Source organism: Podarcis liolepis, assembly GCF_965112155.1.
Source record: "Podarcis liolepis genome assembly, chromosome: 3".
In the NCBI taxonomy this organism is placed as follows: domain Eukaryota; kingdom Metazoa; phylum Chordata; class Lepidosauria; order Squamata; family Lacertidae; genus Podarcis; species Podarcis liolepis.
Window position 1 is genome coordinate 61,176,822 of NC_139557.1, and position 26,806 is coordinate 61,203,627.

General features: G+C 42.1%; 2 protein-coding genes across 3 annotated transcripts; one reads left to right on the top strand and one right to left on the bottom strand.

Moving 5' to 3' along the window:
- Positions 1 to 1,966: 1,966 nt before the first annotated feature.
- SLC18B1 (solute carrier family 18 member B1) lies at positions 1,967 to 22,258 on the bottom strand. Of its 2 annotated transcripts, XM_083498180.1 has the most exons (17): positions 21,156 to 22,258; positions 20,417 to 21,109; positions 18,995 to 20,060; positions 17,175 to 18,003; positions 15,574 to 15,713; positions 14,175 to 14,270; positions 13,067 to 13,140; positions 12,254 to 12,401; positions 11,306 to 11,462; positions 9,980 to 10,116; positions 8,474 to 8,575; positions 7,856 to 7,947; positions 6,718 to 6,813; positions 5,976 to 6,050; positions 3,939 to 4,032; positions 3,795 to 3,844; positions 1,967 to 2,541 (listed from the first exon to the last, which is right to left on the bottom strand). In XM_083498180.1, exons 4-17 carry the CDS (start codon positions 17,206 to 17,208, stop codon positions 2,475 to 2,477), a joined length of 1,362 nt encoding a protein of 453 aa, XP_083354306.1. In that variant the 5' UTR covers positions 17,209 to 18,003; positions 18,995 to 20,060; positions 20,417 to 21,109; positions 21,156 to 22,258; the 3' UTR covers positions 1,967 to 2,474. The 2 variants fall into 2 exon arrangements, with proteins under 2 accessions (XP_083354306.1, XP_083354307.1); XM_083498181.1 differs by lacking the exons at positions 18,995 to 20,060; positions 20,417 to 21,109; positions 21,156 to 22,258 and having other exon boundaries at positions 14,175 to 14,266; positions 17,175 to 18,883.
- Positions 22,109 to 26,501, top strand: RPS12 (ribosomal protein S12). Its single transcript, XM_083498224.1, has 5 exons — positions 22,109 to 22,168; positions 24,037 to 24,153; positions 25,250 to 25,352; positions 25,622 to 25,723; positions 26,412 to 26,501. The coding sequence occupies exons 1-5, from the start codon at positions 22,155 to 22,157 to the stop codon at positions 26,472 to 26,474; spliced, it is 399 nt and encodes a 132-aa protein (XP_083354350.1). The 5' UTR covers positions 22,109 to 22,154; the 3' UTR covers positions 26,475 to 26,501.
- Positions 26,502 to 26,806: the final 305 nt, after the last annotated feature.

Below are 26,806 nucleotides of genomic sequence, written 5' to 3' on the forward strand. Positions count from 1 at the left end.
CCCAGTCCATCATCATGATGGATGATTTGCTAGGTGATGATGATGCTCCATGGGGGGAAAGCTCTGTTGCCATCTTTTGAAATCACATGCTGGTGGCTCCCTATGCGACCTGCAGGTGATCAGTGATCTTCCTCTGTGCCTAGGGGATGGGACCACAGCTTAGTGATGGAGAACTTGCTTTGGGGGCTCCAGATTAATCCCTGGCATATTCAGGCAGATTTGAGAGTCATGTTTGAAACGCAACAGAGCCATTGCCAGCTAGTGTAGACTGAGGCTGGGCAGGCTTGCCAACTCTACTTGTGTGTGTTTTGTTATTTGAACTAGAAGCCCAGGAAGATCTACCTTCCAGAGCTAGCAGCCCAACACACAGAGTTTGAATTTCTATCGATAAATCCTTCTAAGGCAATCCTTCCACTGTATTTTGGCTTGCCAGATGGAACAGTCACCCCTTCCACACACACCCCAATGCTGTTTCCTGACCCCTTCCGCCAAGGCAATTTAAGGTGGCATGCAGGAGGGAGGAAAGGTTAGAAGCCCCATTGTGCCAGTTCTTGTGAAGGACTTCCGTTGATGAGACTCATTTAGTTGAATCCCACCCTTTGTTTTTATGGGGCATTTTTGGTCTAGCTTTGTACGCATTCTTAAACAGTTCAAAAGTGCTTTTGAACAAATACCCAGTGTGCCTCTGAATCCGTTCAGAGCCAAGGAACTTTTCAAGACAAGAGCAGAGCTGCAGTCTGTCCTTTTGCACAGAAATCCTGTCTTGCTTCGCTTTCATTTCAGCAGGCTACGTTTAGGTAGGAACATCTGTTTGGTTGCTGCTAGTGCTAACAGTTGGGAATTGGAAACATCTTGCTGAGCCACTGAAAATCCCGTGTGTGCATAATCCCTTAAGGGACCAGTGGTGTCTCAGCAGAAAGCATCCTCCTATGTTCCGACAAGTTTCAACAACATCTTATTAAATAGAGAACTAATATATTTAGGGAAACTCGAAACTTAATGCCATCTTGGCAGAGCCCCACCATCCACTTGTAGAACGGCAATTCTGCCTGCTAACAGGAGTCATAGATCTACCTTCAACAGAAGCCAGACAAATTTATGGCTACATTGAATTAGATTTTTATTTGCAAGGTACCCACATGCATATTTCCTCCAAGACCTCTTTCTTGTATAATGTCTGCTGGAAGCAGTGTCAGACTAGAATCTTGGAGACCAGGTTCAAATCCCCAGTGAGCCTTAAAAGCTCACTGTCTTGGGCCAGTCATGTTCTCTCAACCTAACCTACCTCATAGGGTTGTTGAAGGGATTAAATGAGGAGGTGGAGAACCACGTATACCTTGAGCTCCTTGGAGGAAAAGGTGGGATATAAATGCAATGAATAAAATAATGTTTTAATGTATTCTAAATCTTTTTATTGGAAGCTGCCCAGAGTGGCTAGGGAAACCCCACCAGATGGGCAGGGTATAAATAATAAATTATAATTAAATTATTATAATTAACAAATCAGGAAGCAATGTTTTTCAAATGAAGAGGGCAGCTCTACACCTTGCAAAAGGAATGTGCTTGTCTCTTTTATTGAAGGTAATGGGAAAGTCCACATTTACTGGAGCTGAGCACACACACTGGAATGCAAAACAATTCTCTGGGGTTAGACTGTGCATGCAATACAAGCAGCTGGGGCATGATGATCTAAGGACACTGCCCTGTTTGCACAAGGGCTTCCACTTGTAGAATGACTTCTCCTTCCATTCCCCTCTCTCTAAATCCCCCCACCAATCTGCTCAGGGGGGCTACAGTGAGCCACCAGAACAGTAGAGAACTGGGGTGTGTAGAGAAAGAGAAAAGGGAATGGAAGTTCAGTTGCACAAGCAAAAGGTTTTGCATCAACAGGACAATTTTGCTGGACACGAATCAATTTCTCAGACAATCAGTAATTTTCCACATTCAGAAAAAAGTACACATAAAACAGCTTTTAGTGTTCTTTATTTTAAATTAGCAGGCAGACAAAAGTTTTAGGTCACAATATACCTTTAAAAGTTTCTAAGAATATTAATCTTTAAAAAATATATTAGCAAAATGCCCTAGAACATCTCACACACTTTCGAAGAAACTAAGTTTATTGAGTGCTGACCACCGGTGATATTAGAGTACAAAAGTAGAGCATTACGGAACATATTTCACATAGTGGAATATATTATTTTCACATTGTGCAAAGTACTTTTGCCCGCCAGGCAACCTTGCTGCTCTCACGTAGAACCAGCCCAAAGAGGTCTATCACACGACTGTCCAAAAAGACAGGCATCCCCTCTAGAAACAGAATGCCACAGTACAGCAGTCAAGAACCTACAGACCACCGTGTGGCATGAGGCAAAGGTGGCCACCTTCAGTTGCTTGCTTGCTTCTTGCTTGTGTATCAAGCTCCTAAATTATCTGTACAAAAGTAGCTTTAAATTGACAGCAGGGAAGGCTTCCAGCTACGTTGCACTTGGCAGAAGACGAGCCCTTTCTTCCTCTGTGCCTGGAAGGTTTTGGGGACGGGATCTGCGCAAAAGAAGAAAGACAAGGTTTGAAATGTTCTCAGCATCCACAGCAATATTAAAACAGAAAGGCAAATTAAATTTTAAAAATGCCCACAAAAAATTGCCTATTAAAAGGGAAGAAGGCTATAGAGATGCAAATGGATTTGTGTTGCTTCAGCGCGGTTTCACATTCTTCCTTCCTCTTTCTTTTGCGAACCATGATTTTGTCTTAGTGGCTGTGATGACACACACGGTTTCACTCACCACCACGACACAGCAATATTTGGACTTGAATGTGGGGGGAATCAAAACAAGTTGCCACGGCTAATATGGCTAAGTGCCAGAGCTAAACCAGCCAATGCCTCAGTCCCAGGAAAAATCTCTCTCCCTGAAGCTGCCTTGAAGTTGCTGTTGGGAACTTCCCTCCTGTGGGAAATAGCAGCTTTAGATGAAAGATTTTGTTAAGTTGTGGGTGAACATATCAGACGACACAGCGATTCTTCAAACAGCTCTTGTTTATTCACAGGCCAGGACAGAACTGAACTGAAGGGCTCAGTCAGCCTGCTTATATAGAGCTCCAGTACCACGTTATTGTAACAACTTTCTAAAACTATCCAATCACTGAACGTCACTTTCGATCCTTCATTTGCATAACTATCTACAGTATCCCCCTGCTGGCCCAGGGTGAGAACTTCAATACATAACAGATTTTATCAGGATTATGCCATGGCCCCTATCCTGATCAGCTTCCCCCACCCCCAGCAGCTATATTTTGATAGAAAACATAGCAGTGAGCGGGGTATCCCAGTTGTGGAATAGTCTCCTCACAGAGGCTCGCTCGGTTCCTTCTTCATAGGGAGGGTGACTTTTTTTAATTCACCCAGGCCTTTGAAATCATTTGTAGTCTGACTTCTGACTTATTGTGTATTTCTACTGCTGGTTCTCTTTTTCCTGTTAAAAATATTGTCCCCACTCAGCCCTGAAGCTCCCTGGGCAACTCTGGGGCAGCAGTGCTCTCTCTCAGCCCAACCTACCTCACAGAGCTGTTGTGAGGATAAAATGGGAAGGGGCTTTGTATGCTACCTTGAGCTTCTTGGGGGGAAAGGTGGGCTATAAGTATAAATAAATAATTTTTAGTTTGCATCGAGCTGAATAATCCAGAAGTAAAGAAGGAAAAACTTAAAAATTTGCTCAAATGCTTATTTGTACATTTAAATGAAAATAGTCATTTCCCCCTTTAATTCATTTTTTAAAATAAAAAAGTAGTCACAGTACCTTCTTCTGTGCAAGGCCTCGTAGATATAATATATTGCAAGAGCTAACCCCTGAAAAGAAAACAAATAGTATATTTGCAATGTGCCACACATTCAGAGACAAATGTAATAAAAGCTCATATCAAGAAAACACTGGTTTACATACACTTATCAGCGCAAATCCACCCTGTATGGCTGCAGCCCATTCAAAACCCAGCTTGTCGTTTAGAAATCCACCTAATGTTGGACCTACAAAAGACCTAGGAGAAGGAAGCGAAGCACACATTTAATGTAGATCTGAGAAAGAATGACCAATGCAGCTTGCACAGACTTTGCATCCCGGGTTATGATTCAAGGTGCTTTGAAGAATTTGCCCACTTCTTAAGAAAAGCTAAACGAAAACATCCCTTCCCCCCAGTATGGGCCACTAGAAGGATCCCGGGAAATTCTGCCCCCTGCCAGAGCAGCTGCTGCCTATTATGCTCTGCAAGACAAGAGACCAGAAAAGTGTAGCTAGCCCAAGACATTATAAAAGACTGGTTTGCATAGTTAGTGCCCCTAAAAAAACATGCTGACAGCTCAAAACGTGTTGAGTTTATAAACTATTATTACATTAGTCACACTTACTTCTCAATGGGACTTCACTTAGTCAAGAGTAACTTTTCACAAAGGGCAATTAACTTATCATGGATTGAAACCTAGATTTCCAATAAATTTTTCCAGTCTTCTGAACTGGTACCCTTCCCGTCCTTATCCTCTGCTCCATGTCACCAATCACCTCTGGATCCAGATAAATTATTTTACCTAGGTTCACATCCACACCACACACTAGTGGCCAAAATTGTGGAAACCTTTTGGGAAAAGTGTATTTCCAAGGTTTGATGGCTCATAACACCCGATTGGCTCTCGAAACACTCATGCTCACTGGCTACATTCAAATGAGGGGAAACTACTGCATATCAACCTAAGCAAGTTGTGCTTCCTTTTTCTTTTGATAGAATACAGAAAACTGAACAAACTTTGTTGCATGACATTCTTCATTGAATTATCTTTCCACTGAATAATTTCATGGTATTACTCCAAAAAAAAGTGGTGTTATGAGCCATCAAACCTCAGAAATACACTTTTCCCAAAAGGTTTCCACAATTTTGGTATATTTAAAGCACATTTTTACCAATCGAATAGCTATGGCTTCTCCCAAATAATCCTCAGAGCTGCTGTTTCCCTCTTATAGAGCTATAATTCCCAACACCCTTAACAAACTACCATTTCCCAGGATTCTTTGGGGTGGGAAAGCTTTGCGCTTTAAATTTAGGTTGTGGGTGTGTCCTAGAACACCTAATGCCGCCACAGAGTCTAGAAATGCATGGGCTCAACCCAGTCCCCAAAGGGCATAACAGGGCGTGCACCTAATCAAACAACTATAAGAATGGGTGACCTGGGCATGCCCCCTTCTGCCCCTCCCCTTGGTCAAAACAGTTCTGAGTTCTGAGCTGTGCTCGTGGTCAATTGGATCAAGTCCAGTAGCTATTTCTAGAAACAAAAAGGTCTTTTGAATTATTTGAACAGAGGCTTAGAAATGTGTGCTAAGAGTCTGAAAGGGCCCTTTTTTTTTTACTTGTATGATTTCCCCTCTAGTTTCTTCCCCATTGTCAATATACACAGCCAGTGCTGGATTTACGTAGAAGCTAAACAAGGTATAACTTAGGGTTCCACTCTCTTGGGGGCCCCAAAACATTTAAAAGGGGGGGGCTGGATCTACATTTCCAAAAAAGAAGATAAAAAACAAATATAATAAAATAAAACCTACACACAGCAACAGTGTTTTGTGTAAGTAATGGGCATATTTAGCATATATTCAACACAAAAACCAGTGACAATTTGTTGTTGACAAAGGACAGGTGGACATATAAAGGGCCCCATTACCTTCGGTAGCTTGGGGCCTCATCAAACCTAAATCCAGCCTTGCACACAGCACTCACATTCTTACACAATGAATATTTTTGGGGTTTTCTCCAATGGAACTCTTATTTATGTAACCCACGTAAACTCATGTTTTGTACTCACCCCCCACCCCCAAACCTATGAGACCTCTTCTCCTGTGAGTAAGCAGTGTTGCTTTGGCTCTGTAAGTATCAACACAGAGAGAAGAGAGGAGGACATAGGAGTGCAAATGATAGGCCATCCATGACCTTCTACATACCCAAGTGACCATACTGCGCTGAAGAGTCCAGATACCAGGCCTAACAAGCTTAATCCTTCCTCAAAGCCGTTCTCACTGCAGGACAAAAGGCGAACAAACAGATCATTTCCAAAGGTATCAACTTTTCATTTTGAAATGCAAGTTTTGGAGCTCTGCAGTTTGGAAGACAAGTCATAGAATCACAAAGTAGCAGCATCCAAAACAGACCTGCCTTGACTTTCAAAGGCAGCTGCAATATTTCCTGCAGGGAGAATAAAGGAATGGAGTACTGTCTCTTCAAAATCTTCTCTTTGTACATGAAACCACATCTCATTCTGTAGTGAGACGTGGTTGTGGCAAGTGTGAGGTACCACACTGGTACTCCAGTGGTACTCGCACTGGGGAAAGGGTTCATTAGCTCAGGGAGAGAGGCCGTTCTTCTAAAAAATAAAAGCACTGCCATCATCTTAATTCATATGTTGTCTTAGCTTTGCATATGAAATAGGGTGGAGGAACCTGTGGTCATTTTGATGTTACCGGGATGCAACTCCCATCATCTCTGAACTTTGGGTCATATTGGCTGGGAGTCCAACAACATCTTGGAGGAACAGTCTCTCTGCCTCTCAATATAAAGTATCCTGGCACAGACCTATAATCATCAAAGGAATTCACTACAGAACAAGGGAGCCATATTCCAATTCGCTTTGCAATTGCCAAAGAGTAACATTTTTCCCCCAAAGTGTATGGAGAGACGATAACTTACTATGCATGATTGAGCATTTCAGGGAATATCGGGATACCGCTCATTCCAAGGGAAAAACCCATCAGGACCAACATTAGAACAAAGAGCCAGAGTTTGCTGGGGGAGGGAAATCAAAATCCTAAAATAAGTTGAGGAAATGATGCAACATTCCTCATTTGGAGGAAGGCACTGGATATAGATAAATATAATAAATAAAATAATAAGCAAACACACAATTCATTATACCTTTGATTCATATATTAACTTTTTTTTAGCATTGGTAACAAAACATTTATTTTATAGGAGCCCCTCCCCCCGATTGTAGTATTAGTAATAATATATTCTAGCAACAATGTGTGTTAATGACTTTTGCTAAGTTGCTTTATATAAAATAAAAAAAGATTAAAAGCCAAAATTTTAACCAATAATGTAGAATACAAAATTCCTATAATGAAATTGTGATTTTGTTAGTCACAGGCAGGCACCTGACGTTCTAGGCTAATTGTCATGATTTTTGGACTGTGCTGAACATACAAACCCTTCATAATCTCTGAACTTCTCTGAACTGAAGTTCAGAGATTATGTTTGCCATGAGGAGTTGAGTTGAGAGGCGATGTGTGGCATGACGACTTGCCTAAGAGCATACAAGATGCTGCTATGTCACCTCCATAACTAGCTTAAGGAAAGGACCTCAAATTTACCTCCCACCGAATGAGAAAATATTGTTTGTCAGGGTACTCTGGGCATGAATTGGGAAGGCCAAGCTTGAACCCGTGGCATTAACTGCTGGGATTTACACTATCTCCCAAGCTCCTTTGGCACAAATGAGATGGAAGTAAATGTCTTCATTTTTCTTTCAAAAAAGGGGGTGCATGCTTCTAAACATTTCAGGTTAAAAGTAAGGGGGAAGGAATACCAAAAGCTCAATAGTACACACTCTTTTCTTGGCGGAATAAACAGCAGACTGTGTACAGGCTGAATAAGGTCATAAGGGGACCACATATGTGATATTAGAATTCAACAGCTTTTGGATACAAAATATGAATATTTGAGGGCAGAAGATACACTGCCCTGCTTACTGATTGCTGAATAAGTTTGAAAGCTTCAGAACATGGGCAGACTGCCAGCGCCAGAGACACATTCATCAAGTGTGCATTACCTTTCGATGTGCAAGATGGGAGCTGGTCCTAACATAAAGTAGCATAACGCTGTCAGTATGCCTCCAAAAATCATTAGCCACTTCCTTAAGTACTGCAAGAAACAGAGAAGTGAACGACTTGAATTTTGTCAAAATAACTACATTTGAATTAATTCAACTGACAGGAGGAAAAATTATGTACTTTATAAGTGTCACTTCATATTTTCTAAGGCAGAACAGTGACATTCAGGACATGCATAAACAAAACCAGCATCCAGCCTCATACTTTGAGATAGTCTTTGGGATTGAAGGAGCCATTTCAAAACCGGTTGGTTTTCCAGCTTTCTGTTGTCACTGCAGCTTTTACACATTAATTTAAAGTTTTCCCTGTTCATTTGTCTAAAGGGGGCACCTTCATTTTGCAGAGATTCCAGGGCCTAGAACAACCACCAAAATCTTACATAATGGGCAGTGGGATATGGTTTGGCTGAAATGGGTGCCAGGCACCACTGTTTCTGCCCACAGTGAGGCCTGTGGGATTGGTTGTGTTTTGACTTCAGAACAGGAATTTCTAGTTATGAAGCCTACTGAACTTTAATAACTCTATAATGTAGAATCACAGCAGGATTTTGAACTCACCGGGAATTTATCACTGAGAAAACCAAGCAACGGTGAAGATAAGGAATAGGAGAGTGCTAGCCCCAAGAAGACCAATCCCACATAACCAGCAGGCAATTTGAACTAGAAAAAGAAAGCAGATTTTTTGATATTTCATAAAAATAGCATCTGACCCTCAGTAAAGTTCATTGTTGCAGCAGGGCAAAGTTAGATTTACAAGCAATAGATTCTTATGCAATTTATACACACACACAAACAAACATAAAAATGAAAAGGCAACATTTCTGCATTTTTAAAAAGAAAAACTTGCAACTTTTTTAAAAAAAACTGCTTTGGGGGGGGGAATGGGGGGGAACAGGCAGAAATCTGCATTCTCCCCCCCCCCCAATTTTCCCCCAGGCCTTCCCATCTCTAGCCTCAACAAAATTGGACAAAATGAAAAAGTTCGCTGTTAGAGAAATGGGCACTTATTTAGAAGTGAAACAAGCCCCAACATTTTAATGTTTTCAGTTTTTGCTGGATACTTTTAGTTTTCTCCAAGATTAGCCTATTTAATCTCTGCATTTAAAGAATCTTGTTCTTTAGTTTTAAGACTCTTTTATCATTGGCATGATGTTTCACATTTTATTTCTGTACACTGTTCAGATATTCCTTATGTCTGAAATCAAACAAATTATACTGGAACACAAAGCACAACTTTGTTATGAGTAACAGATTTATTTATTTTAAACCTAGTACTTTAAAAACAAAAATAAAACCAAACAAAAATTATTAAGGATTGTTATCTGCCAAGGGGGGACGCGGGTGGCGCTGTGGGTAGAACCTCAGTGCCTAGGACTTGCCGATCGCATGGTCGGTGGTTCGAATCCCCGTGGCGGGGTGCGCTCCCGTCGTTCGATCCCAGTGCCTGCCAACCTAGCAGTTCGAAAGCACCTCCGGGTGCAAGTAGATAAATAGGGACCGCTTACTGGCGGGAAGGTAAACGGCGTTTCCGTGTGCTGCTCTGGTGCCGGTTCGCCAGATGCAGCTTCGTCACGCTGACCACGTGACCCAGAAGTGTCTGTGGACAGCGCTGGCTCCCAGCCTATAGAGTGAGATGAGCGCACAACCCTAGAGTCTGGCAAGACTGGCCTGTATGGGCAGGGGTACCTTTACCTTTACTATCTGCCAAGGATGCAGCAGAAAATTGCAGTTGTGTTTATTTCACTTAGGCTTTAGCATTATGAATGCTAGGAATGTCCACTAACTCAATTAACTTGGCTCCACTTTGCAGTTATAGAGAGGAAGAGCTTGTCATCTGCTCACCTGGCTGAGCTCTACCTGCAGCACTGCATTTCCCACTCCACTACTTCATCTGGTCTTAAAGCTACAAGACAGCAACTGCCATTAGGACACCTCTTGCGACTGACCCTTATGGAATTCCCACCAGGACCGTCGCAAAATTGACAGTCTTATACAATTTTAGTTGATTTTGATAATTTTAGATAAAGCATTTGTATGAAAGGCTTTTCCCCCAATTGCACTTACCTTTTTCAAGACAAATAGTGACATGGTAGGATCCAGGAAGCTCAAGCATCCACTCAGTGTGAACATAGTTAAACAGAGGAAAATAACTTTTGGAAGAACAACAAGCTTCCAGAATGAATCTTTGCTGGGAGTGGAATCTGTAACAAGACAAAGAGTGACATTTTGGGCAGGTTATTTATTTTAATCACACTCGGTGTGAATGACATGTTACAGAATGGGATAGGGTCCTACCCCAAAGCAGCATACAATTTTTAAAGTTGACACTTGGAAAACAGAGGAAGACAAAGGAAAACAAGACTCCTGAGCAAAGTTAGCAGTCATGGGAAAAGCACAGAGCTTGTCTTATGGATCCCTAACTGATTAGAGAGCAGGAAGCAGAAAGTAGGAATAAATGGAGTGGAAAGTTCTTGCAATAAAGAGTGAACAGTGCGTCCCACCCACCCCTCCACACCCACCTCATCAATACTAGTAGGCACCACTATTTTTTATATTGCTCATAAATGATGTAGAGGAAGGAAGTGAATACTGTGACAGCCAAGTTCATTGACGACACCAACTTACTGGAATAGCAAAGAGCTCCAAAAGGATCTCTTCGCCCTAGGGGAAATAACATTAGAATGCTGGCTCAATGCAAACAAGAGCATACTGGGGCACATTGGGGGGAGGGGGAATATCCTAATTTCATACATATATCTTGGGGTTGCGATGGCTAGTTCAATGAAAACAGAGCTAATGTACGACTGCAGTAAAAAGGGCAAATTCCACAATTGGGATCATTAGGGAAAGAATTGAAAACAAAAGTGCCAATATCTTGACTTGGGCCAAACAGGTTTCTCAGGCTTTCAAAATGCTACAAAAACCTGCATCAATTTCATCTCCAGCTTTAAGGCACTTCAAAAGTATCACAGAAGCACACAGAAAGCCACTACCTGCAACACCCAAAGGGACTTTTTACTACGCTTTCCAGTCCTGTCCTTTGGTAGGGGAAATAAAGCAAAGCTAGCATTCAGGATAGACTGGAAAAACCCTCCTGAGTATGCATGTTTTTTTGGGGGGGGGGTTATTTGCTATTATGTTATGTATTTTGTGTTTTATACTGTGATGTTTTGATGAAGAATGGTATATTCTTGTTTTTGTTATTATTTTATAATACAAGGGCTCTGTAGATTGGGCACAGCTATTACCGTCACCAGTATTACCACAGGTGAGAGGAAAGTTTCCTACATTAATGTGTGGAAAAACAGGCTCCATGAGACTATCTTCACAGTGGAGAATAGGGAAGTTCCAACCCAATTCGAACCAAAAGGCAATAAAGACACCACTTACCATATTTTGGTAAGAGGAACATATTCAGTGGCACCAGGATCAGCACTAGGCACCCAAGTACAATGAAAGGGACTTCATAGCCAAAAGACTGATACAAAAAGCCACCGAGAGGCGGGCCCAGAACTAGTCCCAGTCCAGTAAAAATTTCAAGGCTGCCCTTAAAAAAAGAAAGGAAGGACAACAATAGCATCAGATCAGGTGGCCTAGTTGGTGCAGCAGGACAGAATTAGTGAGAAGTACAAATTTCATTAGCATCAATGGAGTGCTAAGTTTTGCTTCTATGAAGGTATTAACTTTTTTACCCCTTGGCTTATAGAGCATTTGAGTATATATAAACCTTTAATCTCTTTTTTTTAAAAAAATGCCACAATGCCCAATGCCACAATGGTAAAGCACAAGCTTGTTTTCTTAAAGTAAAAGGGGGTGGAGAGAACAACAATATTGGTCCAAGGATACTAAAGCTAAGCTCACATGGTGTAGTGAAAGCTATTATATACTATCATCTAGTCATGTTTTTTTCTGGTTTGGTGCTATCAGCATTCAGCTAAAAGGTCAGCTCTTAAAGCAACAACACAGACCTGCCTTTGTAGTTTAGTTACTTGTGATGGTCATGCAAAATTAAAACATCACAATCTTAACATCCCTTACCAAATGAAACTTTCCCAAGTTAATTTCAGTGTATTGAGACGACACCCAAGGCGGTATTTGTGTGATGCAGGTCTCCTAGTCTCAACAGGTCCCAAGAGCATCTGAAGTGTTAAAACTTCTGCTTCACAGCCAAAAGGTCACAGGTTCAACCCCTCCCCCCTTTTGTCTCTTCAGACAGGGATGGAAAAAAACTCCTGCCTAGAACCCTGCAGAGAATGCTCCCACACATTGAAAGCAGTATCATGCCACATTACATATTAACCGTGATTACTCAAAATCAGCTCCTGGCTTCATACATACCATAACTGTAGCAATGTTGTTGGGGAAAGCCTTTGCTAGAATAGAAAACGAGGCTGTTATGGCTGCGGCAAAGCCAATCGCATCCATGGCTCGAACTGCAAAACACAACCCTATGAATATTGGCCCATCGGGTGCTCTGTCCAACATCCTAAAATCAAAAGAAAAGTTAATGCAGCTTCTAGGCCTCTTATGCATAAACACATCTAGTACAGTGCTCTCGTATAATAGACATGTTGGCAAGGCCCTCTTGTGTAAGTAGCACAGGCTGCACCTTATGGCAAATATTGGGTCAAATCTGCCTGGCAAAGTTGTCGTCTGCAGTGAATGCATAAAAGATATCTGAGAAAAGCACTGCAATTAAGCAAAGGTTCATAAGTTGGGAGGTGCTTTGGACAAGACATCAGGCATCAACGAACGGACCCCTAACCAATTTACATTTCCACTTTTTCGGGATTTCAAAGGGAAATGTACTTTGGAGTGAAGCAGAATCCATATCCACATCTTGAGCCTGTGTCCTTTTGCATGTAAGGTTAGGAGCTGCTTTGGGCAAAGCATTTAAGTAATCTTTTGGATCATACAAACGATGTATATATTTATATTTCTTAAAGCATGGAAAATTTAAAAATGCAGTTCCAATAATGGCCAAAAATATAAAAAATATTAACAGATGCTATATCCTGCCAAATATATGAGGTCCAGAAGAACAGCAATGGCTCAGGCCCTAGCTTACTGAGTTGAAGTCTCGTATAAAGTATTTTTAATAATTTTTATTTTTATTTTTTAAGATGTATCACAATCCCAACACACACTCACCCAAAGAGAATTGTGGCAACTCCCGAGATGAACATTCCAGCAACAAACATAAACTTTGCACCAATCTGTACAAGCTGTAAATTACAGAATAATAAAGTTATAGCGCTTCTGCAAGTTTTATAGAAGTTTTAGTACTCAAATTTACTGTTCTTCCTTCAGTTTTTTATGAAAACAAAATTAAAAATCTGTGAGCTTAATGTCTTCCCACTCTACAGATTTACATCCAGCTCATTATCACACCTAAAAATATTCTAAATGGATAAGTGAATTAACCTACTTTCACAACAGCAACAGGTGCAATTAACTGTTACAACACTCTTTGCTGCTGCTACTTTCCTTGCTGCAACACAGAACTCCCATTAGCTAATAAATCCACTGCAGTAGTCCAAATACAAAGGTCAAGTCATCTGTCCAAGAGGGGGTTCCAAGGGGTGAACCTGCCACAGCTGGAAGAAGACACGCCTAGCCACCAGGGCTACCTGAGCCTCCAGTGACCATGTTGGATCCTCCCAAGGAATAGATCTATTCTGTCCAGGTGACTACAAGCCTGCCCAGAACAGGTTGCCGTTATACCTCCTGGAGTCAAGATCTCACCACACATAACACCTGTGTCGTCTTAGGATCCACTTTCCATTTATTGTCCTGCATTAAGTCCATCATCACCTCCAAGCACTGGTATAGCAGATGGTGGATGAAGCTCAATGGGAGCACATTGCTTCAAGCCACATGTCTCTTCATTGTTTGTACAATTCAGGATAATGGGTATTAGGCTATAGTGACCTGGATTCATTGGGTGGTATGAATTTTACAGACCTCCTGTCTCTTCACATTATGGGATCTGTTGAGAGGACCTTTCAAATGAGTCTACCTGTTTGCAAAGGGTACAGGACAGACTGAAAGGTATTCAAAGTAACTACTCCATAAGCATGGAAAACCTTTCCCTTTAATTTATGGCAATTCATTTAGGAAGCTTGAGATTTTCTAGATGTGTTAGAACACCTTAGTAAGGATGTACACAGGCAGGAGTTTAAGATAGCTAAATGAAAATTACATTGCTCTTCTGACGATATTTGAAGCTTACATTATGGAAATTGTCAAATATACTTACATACTTTCCCATGATCAAAGAAGTCAAGAAGTTGAATAATGCAAAGCATCCAAAAATGAGTCCAACTACAGTGTTACTAGCACCTTTCTTTTCTGCCTTAAACAAGAAAAAAAAGAGGATTCAGCTTACACAGATGCAAAAAAAAAAAATGCTTTAAATGTGTTGTAAAGTGTAATATACAAATAGTGAGCTATGCAAAATTCAATGTATTTTTAAAACTTTTTTAAAAGCATTTTTACAGCATTTGTGTGTGTGTGTGTGTGTGTGTGTGTGTGTGTGTGTGTGTGGATTCCACCAGAGAAAAGGTTTCCTTTAAACACAATGACTTGGAACAAAAAAACTACATCAAGCCAGAAATACGGCAGTTAAAATGGCTTAATTGTTACAAAACGTTGCTGGTGGACATTGACAAGGAAGTCCAAGGAAACACTGTAGCAGAACAGCTGGCTTGCTGCTGAACAACCCTGTGGTTGTGGATCTATGAATCTCTGCACCAAATGAATGGGGGGGGGGGCGAGAAAGCAAAATTCACATGAGCAGAACTTTGTAACAGACCTGCAATCTACCAGGCACTTAGCCAAGGTGTTTTATTTTTCTGAAGAAGAGAATGTGCCCTGCACCTAGTCATGGAAAGAAAATAAACCACCACACCACATGCCCCATATCTGCTTATATGGCATGGGTTCAAAGCTGCTTCCCACACTGCATTTTATACACAGGGGTGTATGAATGCACCTACACGAAAAGTAGAAATCAAAATATTTCCTACCACCGTAGAAAGTTGTTGGTGGGACAGGTCTCTGGGAAGAGGTCTAGCAGAGCAAGGATGGGATATCTGCAGGCCTCTGGAAGCTGTTGGACTCCCAACTCACATCAGCCCCAGAGAGCACGGCCAATGGTCAGGAACTCAGATGACAACATTGGGAGGGTCACAAGATCCCCAACCCTGGCCTAGAGAGTTCACAACCCTTCAAGTATTATCCATGAGAACAAATGGCAAAAAGTGTCTTCAGACACTTCCCAAATAGAAGATTTTTAAAAATTATGGGTAGAGAAATTGGATTCACCAGCAACATTTTGCAGTTTATATGTTGTGAGTTCTTTACATCAAACACCACAGCACACTTTCCTCTCTAACCTACTCTTCCCCCAACCATCCTTGTATTCCAGCCTTGCTTTTTATGATTCTATTTATATAGTGTTTCCTCCCTCATTTTTCCTTATTTGCAGTTCAATGGGAAATTGCAAGGAAAAACCCGATTTTTAAAAGACAATGGGAAACGAGACTTTTGTTAGACATGTTGCTGGACAAAGTGTCATCAAGCAAGTCTATCAAAGTCTTCATTTAAAAAGTTGTAATGATGCAAGCACTGGATTGCCAAGTTGTATATCCATTTACCTCTCTTGGGAAAAAAGGTCCAAGGATTGAGTAGCAAATCATTGAACTGAAGTTGATAGATGCTGTAGCTACCAGTATAAATATCTGTTCTTTAGAGAGCCTTCGGGATTCTTCAGCTGCCACCTGTGGTATGTCATTGTCTTAGAAGGAAAACAATATATTTCTTAGAACGTAAAAAGCAAGATAGCATATGACTTTAAAAGTAGAAACAATACATGTACAGTTTTCACAGGTTAAATTAGAAATATAAAAAAGTTCAGATTTTTCAAGAGCCCAGTGCAATTCCCTTTGATCCACTTGCACCCTCAGAGTCCAGTAATCTGGGCCAACATTCTAAATAAACTTGCGCTAAAGGGGTAGAAATAAGAAACTTATTAAGTTGTAAAGTACATATTAGGTTGTATTTTTGTTCTAGCCTGAGAAAGATCCACATGCTAATTTGCTAAGAGCTTTTGAAACTCAAGTCATAGAGATATTTCTTAACAAACATAGTGAGCTGGAGATTATCCTTGAGGTACTAGCTTTAAGTTTGGCATAGGAAAGGAGAATGCATTTCTATACATGCATTTTGTCCAAATTCGTAAACTATTCTATTCAAAAGACCATTTCTACAATGCTACTGCAGAAAGCAGATTAATATTTGAGAGTGGGGAGAAATGAAGAGACAAAACCTAGGTTTGACCTTTGAATAGCCACACACACTGCTTTATTCCATAACCTACCTTTCCGGTTTGGTTGTGTGGATAATGTATGAAAGAACCACGCTGAGCTCCATTGAGAAAGGACCACACCTAAGTCTAATAGTACAATGAAATAAGCAACATGTGCAGGCTAGCAGTACAGGGGTCTAAAATAGCTGTACCTTGTTACCTTCATGTTCTAATGTAAGATAAGCCCACATGCAATTGCAGTGTCAGTGGGTGTGTCCTACTGTGATTTAATCATTTTTTCAGGGAGACTCATGTCATTTCTACTATTCAGCTATCTTTACACACTCAAAACTTAAGACCACCCCCTTTTATTCACTTCTTGGGGAATAAAACTTGGAGAAGGAGTTGGCTCAGGTGGGGGAAAGTAACAGCCTAGTGCTATGTACTCAGAAGTAAACCCCAATGAGTCAAATGGGACTTACTCCCATGTAACTGTATACAGTTAGGTAAAAAGGCAGAAAGTCAAATTAATGAGATGTTGAAAGGAAGCCTGGCAAAAAGTAATTAACTCTCTAGCAACGTATATTTACCAGAATAAAACTGCCCCGTCATTGTTTATAACTCCACAATTTAAAAAAACACGGATTAATTGTTGGGATTATAGCCAATTTACCTTGTTATTTTTGTTTTGATTACTTTGTTTGGAGTGTAGTATAGCAAAAGGCTGCTAAAGCATAACTAATTGCATGTGAGCTGCGACCCTATCACCCTTACTTGTGAGTAAACTCTTAAACCAGTGGGATACATTTCTGAGTAAGTGTGTAGTAGGACAAGTCGCTATTAGGATTCAATCCCGCCCGGGGATTTGGAGATAGAGAGCGGGAGAGGGAAAGAGACTTCTTGAAGCGAGGCTAATCGAAAAGCAGCGTTTCCGAGCATTTTTACACTCACCTGGAAACTCGCCCCTCGCTTCGGGGCTGCCCATTGTAAAGTAAGGAAAAGGAAAGAAAAGGCTGGATGCTGCAGCTTCGGGCAATTTCCTCCCCCCGCGAGAAAAGAGCGATGGCTCCCGAGCTTTCCACAAGTAACAACCGGATCTTCCCAGCAAATAGGGGCAACGACTTCAGCTGCTGCGACCCAGTAGGTTCAAGCCCGGGGCATCCACTCGGCAGAACGGTTTTGCCGGGCGGCAGCGGGGAAACAGCTTCGGAAGCAAACCGGCGCCGAACTCTGATCCCGCTCCGGATCCCGGCAGGCTTCACTTCGGTTAGTTGAAAGCTGAGCTCGGAAGTTGCCTCATCCCGCAAGCTTTCCTCGGGGTGGGGGCTTTTTAAAGGCGTAAAACTTCCTCCTCTGGTTCAGCCACTGGTACTGTTAGTCTTAGGTCCTGAGGCCGCTGGGAATTTTAGAAGTGACCCTGCAGCTGAAAAGAGGGTTTTTTTTCCGTTTTTTATGACTTAAGCCATCCGTAAGCAGTCTTGCTGAAAATCTGATGGAGCTGTTTCAGTGGGGCTAATTTGGCTGCGACTGCAAGCATGCCTGATTTCGAAGTGAGACCTATTGAAGGTACTCCCAGGTACGTGTGTGTCTCCAACTCCCAAGGTGCAACCGACCCATTCGCGACAGTGATGTAAGCAGCTCATCTCTGGTTTCAATGGCCATTCAGAAATGTGATGCCCTCCTCTGGAAGGAGCCAATGTATTTCAATGGCTATTTTTGCATGCCTCTGGGCAGCGGGTGGACGTGTTGACCACAGAATAGTAAGAAAGCTAAAACAGACCTCATTTCTTCTGTATGTGAAGTATCTCCAGCAAATGTCTGAATTGCATTGTGGAAAACTGCCTAGGATGGAGCGCTCATACAGAAATTTGGGCAACTCATCTCTCTGTGGTTTCAACCCAGGAGCAGTCCAAACATTTATATTCTCAAAAGTGCAATGCACATGCTCTCTGATTGCCATTGTAATGCTAACTAAATGGTGTTGAGTCCAGCCTTGAACCCACTTCCTCAATGAATTTTGTTTCCTCTTCCATAAATGTAGGGGCAGTGCTAAGTGCTGTAGCACCTGTGTTTTTCATTTCATGATGGCAACACACCTCTAAGACTATATGGCAAAAATGAACTTTTGATCAATGCGGCCAATTTGGCTTCGGAATCAAGGCAGCTTCCCCACCCCATTTACAAAACATCCAGCCTTATAAAAAGTTTGCTCACTTCAGAGTTTGCGCACTATTTTGATTGGTCGCACTAAAATAATTCTGGGATTTTCCAGAATAAATGTGTTAGCTTAAGAGTTAGCTATGCATTGTTTCAGCCTCATTAGTGTGTGTTTTTCTGTCTCTCTAACAAAAACTCATTTATTTGGCACACAGACTATTGCACCAAGAGTTGACATCAATGACCTTTGCTGTGATATAAGTGGTATTGCTCCACCACACTGCTGCTTAGGAGTGGCACCTAGGACTTCACACACACACACACACACACACACACACACACACAATGTATTTAAATTTTCAGGCCTAGAATGGTTGGCTTACTTCTGCAGTTATATATGTGTACAATTTACTCACAGTAGAATAAAGTTTTTTTAAAAAATGTGTATCTTTGTAGGATTAATTTCTTGGTTTTAAAATTCCCAACCCTGTAATTGGGCTGTTTTATATTCCAAAGTCCTGTCATCAAAATTCCATACTTCAAAGTGAGTGGCAGGCCTTTAAACTAATATCTAATGCACCGGGTTCTTGAAATGGAGAGGGATGCTCTCCCACTTCTTTTCAAGCATCTCATTTCTTCTTGAGCAGTTGTAATTGTGTCTGGTATAACTTCACCCCCCCCACACACACACCTCCTTCAAACATGAAACAAATTAAAAGATTCAGCTTTTCAGTAGAGAACAGCAATATTCCAAGTATGTCCGTTTTGCATCACAGATAGACAAGGGGGGGGGAGCCAAAGATGTTAGTAGAAATAAAGTAATGAAGACACTTGGTGGAGATTCAGAGGTTATCAAGGTATTAACTCTCTTAGTTTTCTCTCTAAAGCAAAATATGGTCAATAGTATTCCAAGTAATGCTGTGCCTCATTAACATAATGGAAGAAGCAGAAATTCAAAACTGCAAGGTTAGATCTGAAATAGTTAATTGCTTATTCTGTATCACTGACTTTATAATCAAAGGCAGAATTGCTAATTATTGATAACTTGTTAAGGTCAGTGTGCATTGGGAGTTTGTAGGGATTAGGTTTGTTTTTATTCTGTGTGTATTACTGTTTGTTAGCCAGCTTGAGCATCTTTGGAATGAGGATAGATTTTTTTTTAAAATAACTTGTTACCAGAAGCAATTTGGTAATTTTAGACTCTGCATTTACTGACCTTCCAGCATGGGCGTAGCCAGGATTTTTGTGGGGGTGGGGCAGAATTGACATGATTGATCAGTTAGTTAAGTATGTCTATTGTTTGACAACCGTGCCTTCCAGAGGGTTACCCCTTTCTTTAGGTGACCATGTGTGTTCCAGAGTGTGGTAAGCCAGCCCCATTTGGGGAGAGTCCTACTCATTCTGCTAGCTGCACATCTGCCCCAAAATCATTACATGATGGGTCAGGAGATATGAGCTGCCTGAAATCCTGAACATGCTTACTTAAAGCAAATTCCATTGAAATTAATGCTCCTGTTCTCCTTACTCAAGATACTTAATACAAAGCAATACAAAGAATGATTTGCATGGTATATGTGTTCAGTGATTTACCAATATGTGTTCAGTGATTTACCAATACTGTACCAGGATGCCTGTGTTACCAACTCTTTTGTGAACTGCCTATTGCATAATTACCATTGACTACACTTTCCTTGGGACACAGGTGGCGCTGTGGGTTAAACCACAGAGCCTAGGACTTGCCGATCAGAAGGTTGGCATTTCGAATCCCCGCTCCCATTGTTCGGTCCCTGCTCCTGCCAACCTAGCAGTTTGAAAGCACGTCAAAGTGCAAGTAGATAAATAGGTACCGCTCCGGCAGGAAGGTTAACAGCATTTCCGTGTGCTGCTCTGGTTCGCCAGAAGCGACTTAAGTCATGCTGGCTACATGACCTGGAAGCTGTGTGCCGGCTCCCTTGGCCTATAGAGCGAGATGAGCACCGCAACCCCAGAGTCAGCCACGACTGGACCTAATGGTCAGGGGGCCTTTTACCCTTTACCTTACACTTTCCTTGCTGGTATGTTGTAACTTGTCTTGACTATCTTTTAGAAAGGCAGGATATACTTCTTGATAATAACATGTCACTTAAGAGGGTTTTAATAATACAAAAAACCAAAACCTTCCCATTTCATGTGCAGAGTGTACTCAAATGTTTCCGCCTTTCTAGCACAATGTACAGTGTACACACATAGTTTCTTGTGTGTTGCACTGGATCCTGCCATCTCTGCTGAGCACAGCATTTTTGAGGACACGATGCAGTCTACTTTTGCTACTTAGATAATCTAAATCTTAGTCCAGCAAATGCATTCGTTCTGGATTCTGCATAGAAGGGCATTTCACAAACGCCGCAGGCAGCCTTTAGGAAGCGCCAAAGCTACCACATGGGGCAGTGATGTGGCCAACTTATGACTACACCATTCAAGTTTAGGTTTTGTCTGCGCTTTTTTAAAAAAAAACCAAAAAACCTCAAAAACTTCTCCTAGCCAACCACGGGTATTAAAATACGGTATTTGGCAAAGGTCCATCTTTACAATCCTCCTGCCCATTCCGGCCAATCTCCAGCTGGCGCTCCAAGGAATAGTGGAGAGCATCTCTTGCCATTATCTCGGGACTCCTCTTCCCCATAGTCATCCGTTCCTACACCGGCTTAATCTACCCAAGAGACCCCGAAAGATCCACAATAAAGGCGACTCTTGGCGAGGAGGGCGGCGACCCTGGAGGGGCGTCTCCGCAGAGACCCGAATCTCCTCCGGAGCAGAAAGAGCAGCAACAAGGAGCCTCGAAGGCGGGCAGGTTTAGCAGCCCTGCCCCGCATTCCCACGCCTCAGCGCCCCACATGGCTAGTGGAGGGTCGCCAGCTGCGAGGAAGGCGCTTTCATCTTTCGGCAGCCGGAGCGCTCTCGGAGGGGCGATAAGGAAAGGCTCCGGCTCCAGCAACAGGGAGGCCTCGGAGGGACTGTTCGAGAGCAGCAACCTAGGAACCCTCTTTCGGGTTGTGCTTTGCTCCAGCCTGGTCCGCCCGCCGACTTTCCCGCCGGTGCCTTTTGAATGATTCGGTGTTTTTGTGTCTGCGTTTTTTTGTCTATCCAGCGTGGAGAATTAGGCATCCTCCTCCTCCTCCTCGCGTAGTAACTGCCAAGAAGTCGCGCACTGCGAGTGTGAGGAGCGCTATGTGTTCGCGCAGGACAACAGGGAGCTGGAGGCGGAGCAGGCACGACGGGTCTCAGTGCTTCATGGTAGCACGCCCAGCCGCTGCCGCCAGCCGGGCAATATAACGGGCGCCCCCTTGTGCATTTATAGCACCGGGGCGCTCCTCTATATACTGATGGTTCGCTCAGCGCAAGCCGCAACGTCTCCTAAGGAACTACCGGCAACGGCTTTAACCTCCGTTTGTTTTTCGCCTCCGAGCAGGCGAAATGGTTAGACGCCTAACTGCAGGCGCGCGCGGCTGCGCGGAGAAGGAGAGCGGGGTCCTCGCGGCCTTAAATAGGCGGGCGGGCTGCTCCGCCCCTTCCTTTTCACCATAGGTTCGTGGAAGCTGTGAGGTGGGTGCAGCGCGTGTCGGGTCTCTCTCTTTCTCTCGCCCCCCCCTTGTTTCTCCTTGTTTTTAGGGGGGGGGAGAGAAAAAAGACGACTCTCTTTACTGTTCGCTTTCTTTCGTTTTCTGCAGCTCCCCGTTTAACAGGCTCCCTTCTTTTGTTTCAGCCACCCCCCGGGCGGGAGAGTCACCACCAACCATGGCCGAGGAAGGGTAAGTGCGAGCGGACGGCGACGGGGCGGAAATTTCCCTCCTCATTTTCCTCGATTTCCGGGCCCGGCGCGGGGACTTCGCCTTCTGGCTGCACGTGGCTGGGCCCAAGTTTCTCTCCTCGCGGCCGCTTGAACCACGTGCTTAGCGAAGGCCCCGCAGAGCCTTTCTCCTCTTCCCGCCCCCCTCCGGCCGCTTTCAGATAAGTGGAACATGGCGCTTCAGTGCAAAATAGGCTACTCCGTCCGTGTTGCGGGAGGGCCTGAAAGTTTGCAGGAAGAAAATTTCCAGTTCTTCCCTCCACCTTGCGGACACCTGTGCGCGCTCGCACCCTATTCCTCCCCCCCCCCCGAATCCGGAGTCTCCATGCGGGGAAGGGAGCGGAGGGTTTTTGTTCCTGGACGCCAGTGCGGGATGGGGAGGATGGTGGGAAACTGGACGTCTGTAAACATTTATCGTGGGATCCCAGCGGAGCAGCAAATGGTCCTGGCAAATTTCAGAGGGGTTTTTAGCCTGCTGTGCAGAGCCTCTAAAAACGTCCTGTCCCCTGTCAACTTCACTGCTATTGCCATTATGACAGCATTGATCCTCCAACGTGGCCCTCGTTCCTATTTTATCCTTGCAACATAACCCTATGGCACCCTAGGAGTGTTACGGTTTGCTGTTACTCCATGTCTTTTTCATTGCCTCTTTGTTTTAAGGATAAAGCTGCACTAAAGTCTGCAAAACTTTATCCCAGAATATTTATTAGTGTTCTGGGTTGTAATTGGCTGTGTTGATATGCTCCTTACAACCCCATCCCAAACCTCTGTTATTAGTGATACATCTCCCACATACTAAATTCTCAGGATGCTGTTTTTGCTGTAGTCAGCAGCTTCATGAATTGCAGCATGCAGAGTAGAAAAGTTGGACTTGTAACTTATGAAACAATACTTATCACCTCCGTTAATTGATATAGACCTCAATCTTTTTATGGTCTTGATCAGCTTAAAATCAGCATTGTGCCTCATAAGCTGCAGATCAGTGAGATTAGCAAGCTTGCAAGTAAGTAAAACTCCATGGCACATTATTTTTAAATTTAAAAGATTTTATTTGTCTGGTAGTGTTGCTTACTAAACAAGGTGGTGTGCAAACTTAATATTCTGTGTTACCAAACATTCATTTAAAGTTGTCAGTAATGTAGGAAATTCAATTTTAGTAGCTTCTAGGAAAGAACAATCTGGGAAACAAATACACATTGTGGCCATATGTAGAATATTTTGTACAGTTCTGGTAGCTCTTTCTCATGAGATCATAGAATTCAAAAATATTCAGGAAAGTGCAACTAAGATGAACAAGACCTCCTCTATAAGGAAATGTATAAGCTGCTGTTGCTTTTTGTTTTAAAAAGATACCTAGAAGTAGTCTTTTGAAATTCCCAGTAGTTTTAATATACATAAGAAGACACTGGTATTGCCTGCCATCCTAAAACCCAAATTGTCAATGAAAATGATAGTTTGGGGTAGCCAGGAGGAAATAGAATGCAAAGACGTCACGGCGTCCACTGTTGTAAGTAAGGTGTTTTTAGAAGTTCTAATTGTATTGTTTAAATATTAGACCATTTGCTGATCTGGGCTCTGTTAAGAAATACATGCATTTAACAAATTAAGCCATGCCCTTTTGTTAAGACCTGTGCAAAAAAAATCTCTTTGCTGTAGCAGTTGAATGAATCAGTGTTTGGGTACAATGTATGTCCAATTCCAGATGTTGATTTAAGTGCCATGCCAGTTCAAAAATATCTGGCTGGCCAACTGTTAACAGCAAAAGGGGCCTAGGTGAACGTTGGTGAGATAAAGCAAGTTCATGTTCTTCTGTGATTTTTCATTTGCTAGCATTGCTGCTGGAGGTGTAATGGATGTCAACACCGCCCTTCAAGAAGTGCTGAAGACCGCACTTATCCACGATGGCTTAGCCCGTGGAATTCGTGAAGCTGCCAAAGCCTTAGACAAGTAAGTGCTGGATGTTAACCAGTATGTGTGCCTCCATGTTTGAGTTTGGTCGTGCATTTCCTATAAGTGTGAAAAGAAAGTTGCTCAGGGTTGCTTAAAATAGTAAAAAAAAAAACTTATATCCTATAAAAATAATTAAAATACAACCATGGCAGAGACCACAAATAAAACTTAATTAAAACAGCATATACAGTGGTACCTTTGGTTACGTACTTAATTCGTTCCAGAGGTCTGTTCTTAACCTGAAACTGTTCTTAACCTGAAGCACCACTCTAGGTAATGGGGCCTGCCACCTTGCCACCACGAAATTTCTGTTCTCATCCTGAAGCAAAGTTCTTAACCTGAGGTACCACTGTATTTAGCAGGTAACAGGCTGCTGGAATAAAAATGTCTTCAGAAATTAGTGAAAGATGGGCAGAGAAAGAACTTCTGTGGCTTGCAGGACAAAGTGTTGAACAGTTTATGAGATGAGAGCTACAGGTTTTGAATGATGACTCTCTTAAAAAGTCGGATACCCCTTCACTCTTACTATGAGTGAGAATAATAGTCTGACAAACCTGTACATACAGATTGGTCTTAAGAGTAGGAGCCACAAATAGTCTAGTAAGGTCATAGTGGTGGGAGTAATATGGTAAAAGCACCCAGTGTAGTTTGAAAAATTCTAAATAGTTGTGTTAAGATTACTTGTAACTAGGTAAATAAAACACATTTAAAAACCTGGACTAAATTGTTACTGACGGGGCATCTGGTACTTTAAACTACATTTAAATTGCAGCAGTGGTATGAAATTCACTAGTGTACTGGTTGTGCAGTTCTTCGTTACTAACTTCAAAGTCTTAAGAAAACAAAAATACTGTTTATGATCCATGACTTTGATCCCAATTTTCCTCATGTGTTTTGAAAAGAACACACAGAAAGAGATTCCCTGTTCTACTTCACCAGATAATGTCCTATTGATTTGTGGAATCATGGGAATGGTTTGGGGAAACTGCAGGTGAGGAGTGGAATTTGGCCTCTCTGGGTGAACAGAAGAGCAACTTGGAATTGGATCTTTGCTGTAGTCCACTGTGTAACTAATAATGGTCTATTGTTTTAGACGCCAAGCCCACCTTTGTGTTCTTGCATCCAATTGTGACGAGCCCATGTATGTCAAATTGGTTGAAGCACTTTGTGCTGAACATCAAATCAACCTGATAAAGGTAATGATTATGTACTTCTTTTAGATTGATGATTTAATGCAAAAGCTGTTTTGCTTGTTCAGTAAAATATTTTCTACTAGATGCTTGACTTTTTAAGAACTGTTCCTGCTGTACAGTGATGATAACTTGGCTCCCTCTACTGAGACTTGTGAGGAGAACAACCACTAACGTTACCCTTTATGTCTGAGTGTACAGCTTGCTTGCTTGCTTTCTGTGCTTGCCATCTTATTTTGAGGGCAGTACTAATGGAATATAAAAATCTTTGACAGGTTGATGACAACAAGAAGCTGGGTGAATGGGTAGGTCTCTGCAAGATCGACAGAGAAGGAAAACCCCGTAAAGTTGTGGGCTGCAGTTGTGTCGTTGTCAAAGTAAGTTGATGAAAGTGCTCTTTAAAAAATTGGTTCATGTTTTAGAGCAGTTTTATTCACTAATTTGGTCTCAAATTGCAGCTCTTGAGCTTGATTAATCCAGATCTGAATGTCTTAACTATTAGCATAAAAGTTGACAGCAAAGAAGCACACCACTTGCTGCTTTGCTACTGTTTAAAGAGAAAGAAATTTTTGGTTGGCGCCTGTGGTGGGTGAATGAGAAATTGGGGTTAGAGGGGACTTTCTGCATGTGGGAATATTGAAAGAGATGCAGTTTCCCTACCCATACAATTAACTGATGTTTTGTTGCTCTTTTAATCTTCTAAATACTTGCCAAATTTAAAAACGTGCACCTCATCTTTCTCATAAGTAAAACATTTTAAATGATTGTTGTAATGGTGCACAAACTGATTATTTGTTCCCTTTCTTGTTTGATGGGCAACACTGCCAGCTGGATAAAATCTGCTTAACTTTCAAGTGTTCTGCAGAAATGCAAACTATTGCTGGCAATAATAAAGCCAGGGTACGAGCCTTGAAGATTAGGTAGTCATTGAGGTCCCAATAAATGGCTACATTTTGGTTTTTAAATATGGGTTGACTTTATTTTACCGAATGCCCTGTTTTTGGTACCCCAAAATGGGCTCTGACATTTGGCTTATTGTCTTACTAATGTGTTGTCTTATTGTAGGACTATGGCAAGGAATCTCAGGCCAAAGATGTCATCGAAGAGTACTTCAAGTGCAAGAAATGAACCAATAAAATATATTTGCGCCTGACAGTGTTTGTGTTTTGCTGGTCTTGAGATAGATAACCATTTTTCCCCCAAATGGAACTAGTTGTTCATTCTGGACTTTAATTATGTAGAGGGGCTACAGATAGATTACTCCCATTTCCTTCCAGGACAGTTTTGTGTGTATGTAATCATAAGTCAATTTCAATAAGTTCATTGAGAAACCATACAGGAAGCAACTTGAATCAGATTATACATAATGCTGTCTCTACTTGCAGACATGTTTGAGACAGCTGGTTTGAACACTCTTTGAAACCACCCTCCATTAAGTAGGCACTTTAGAGAGCCTTGTC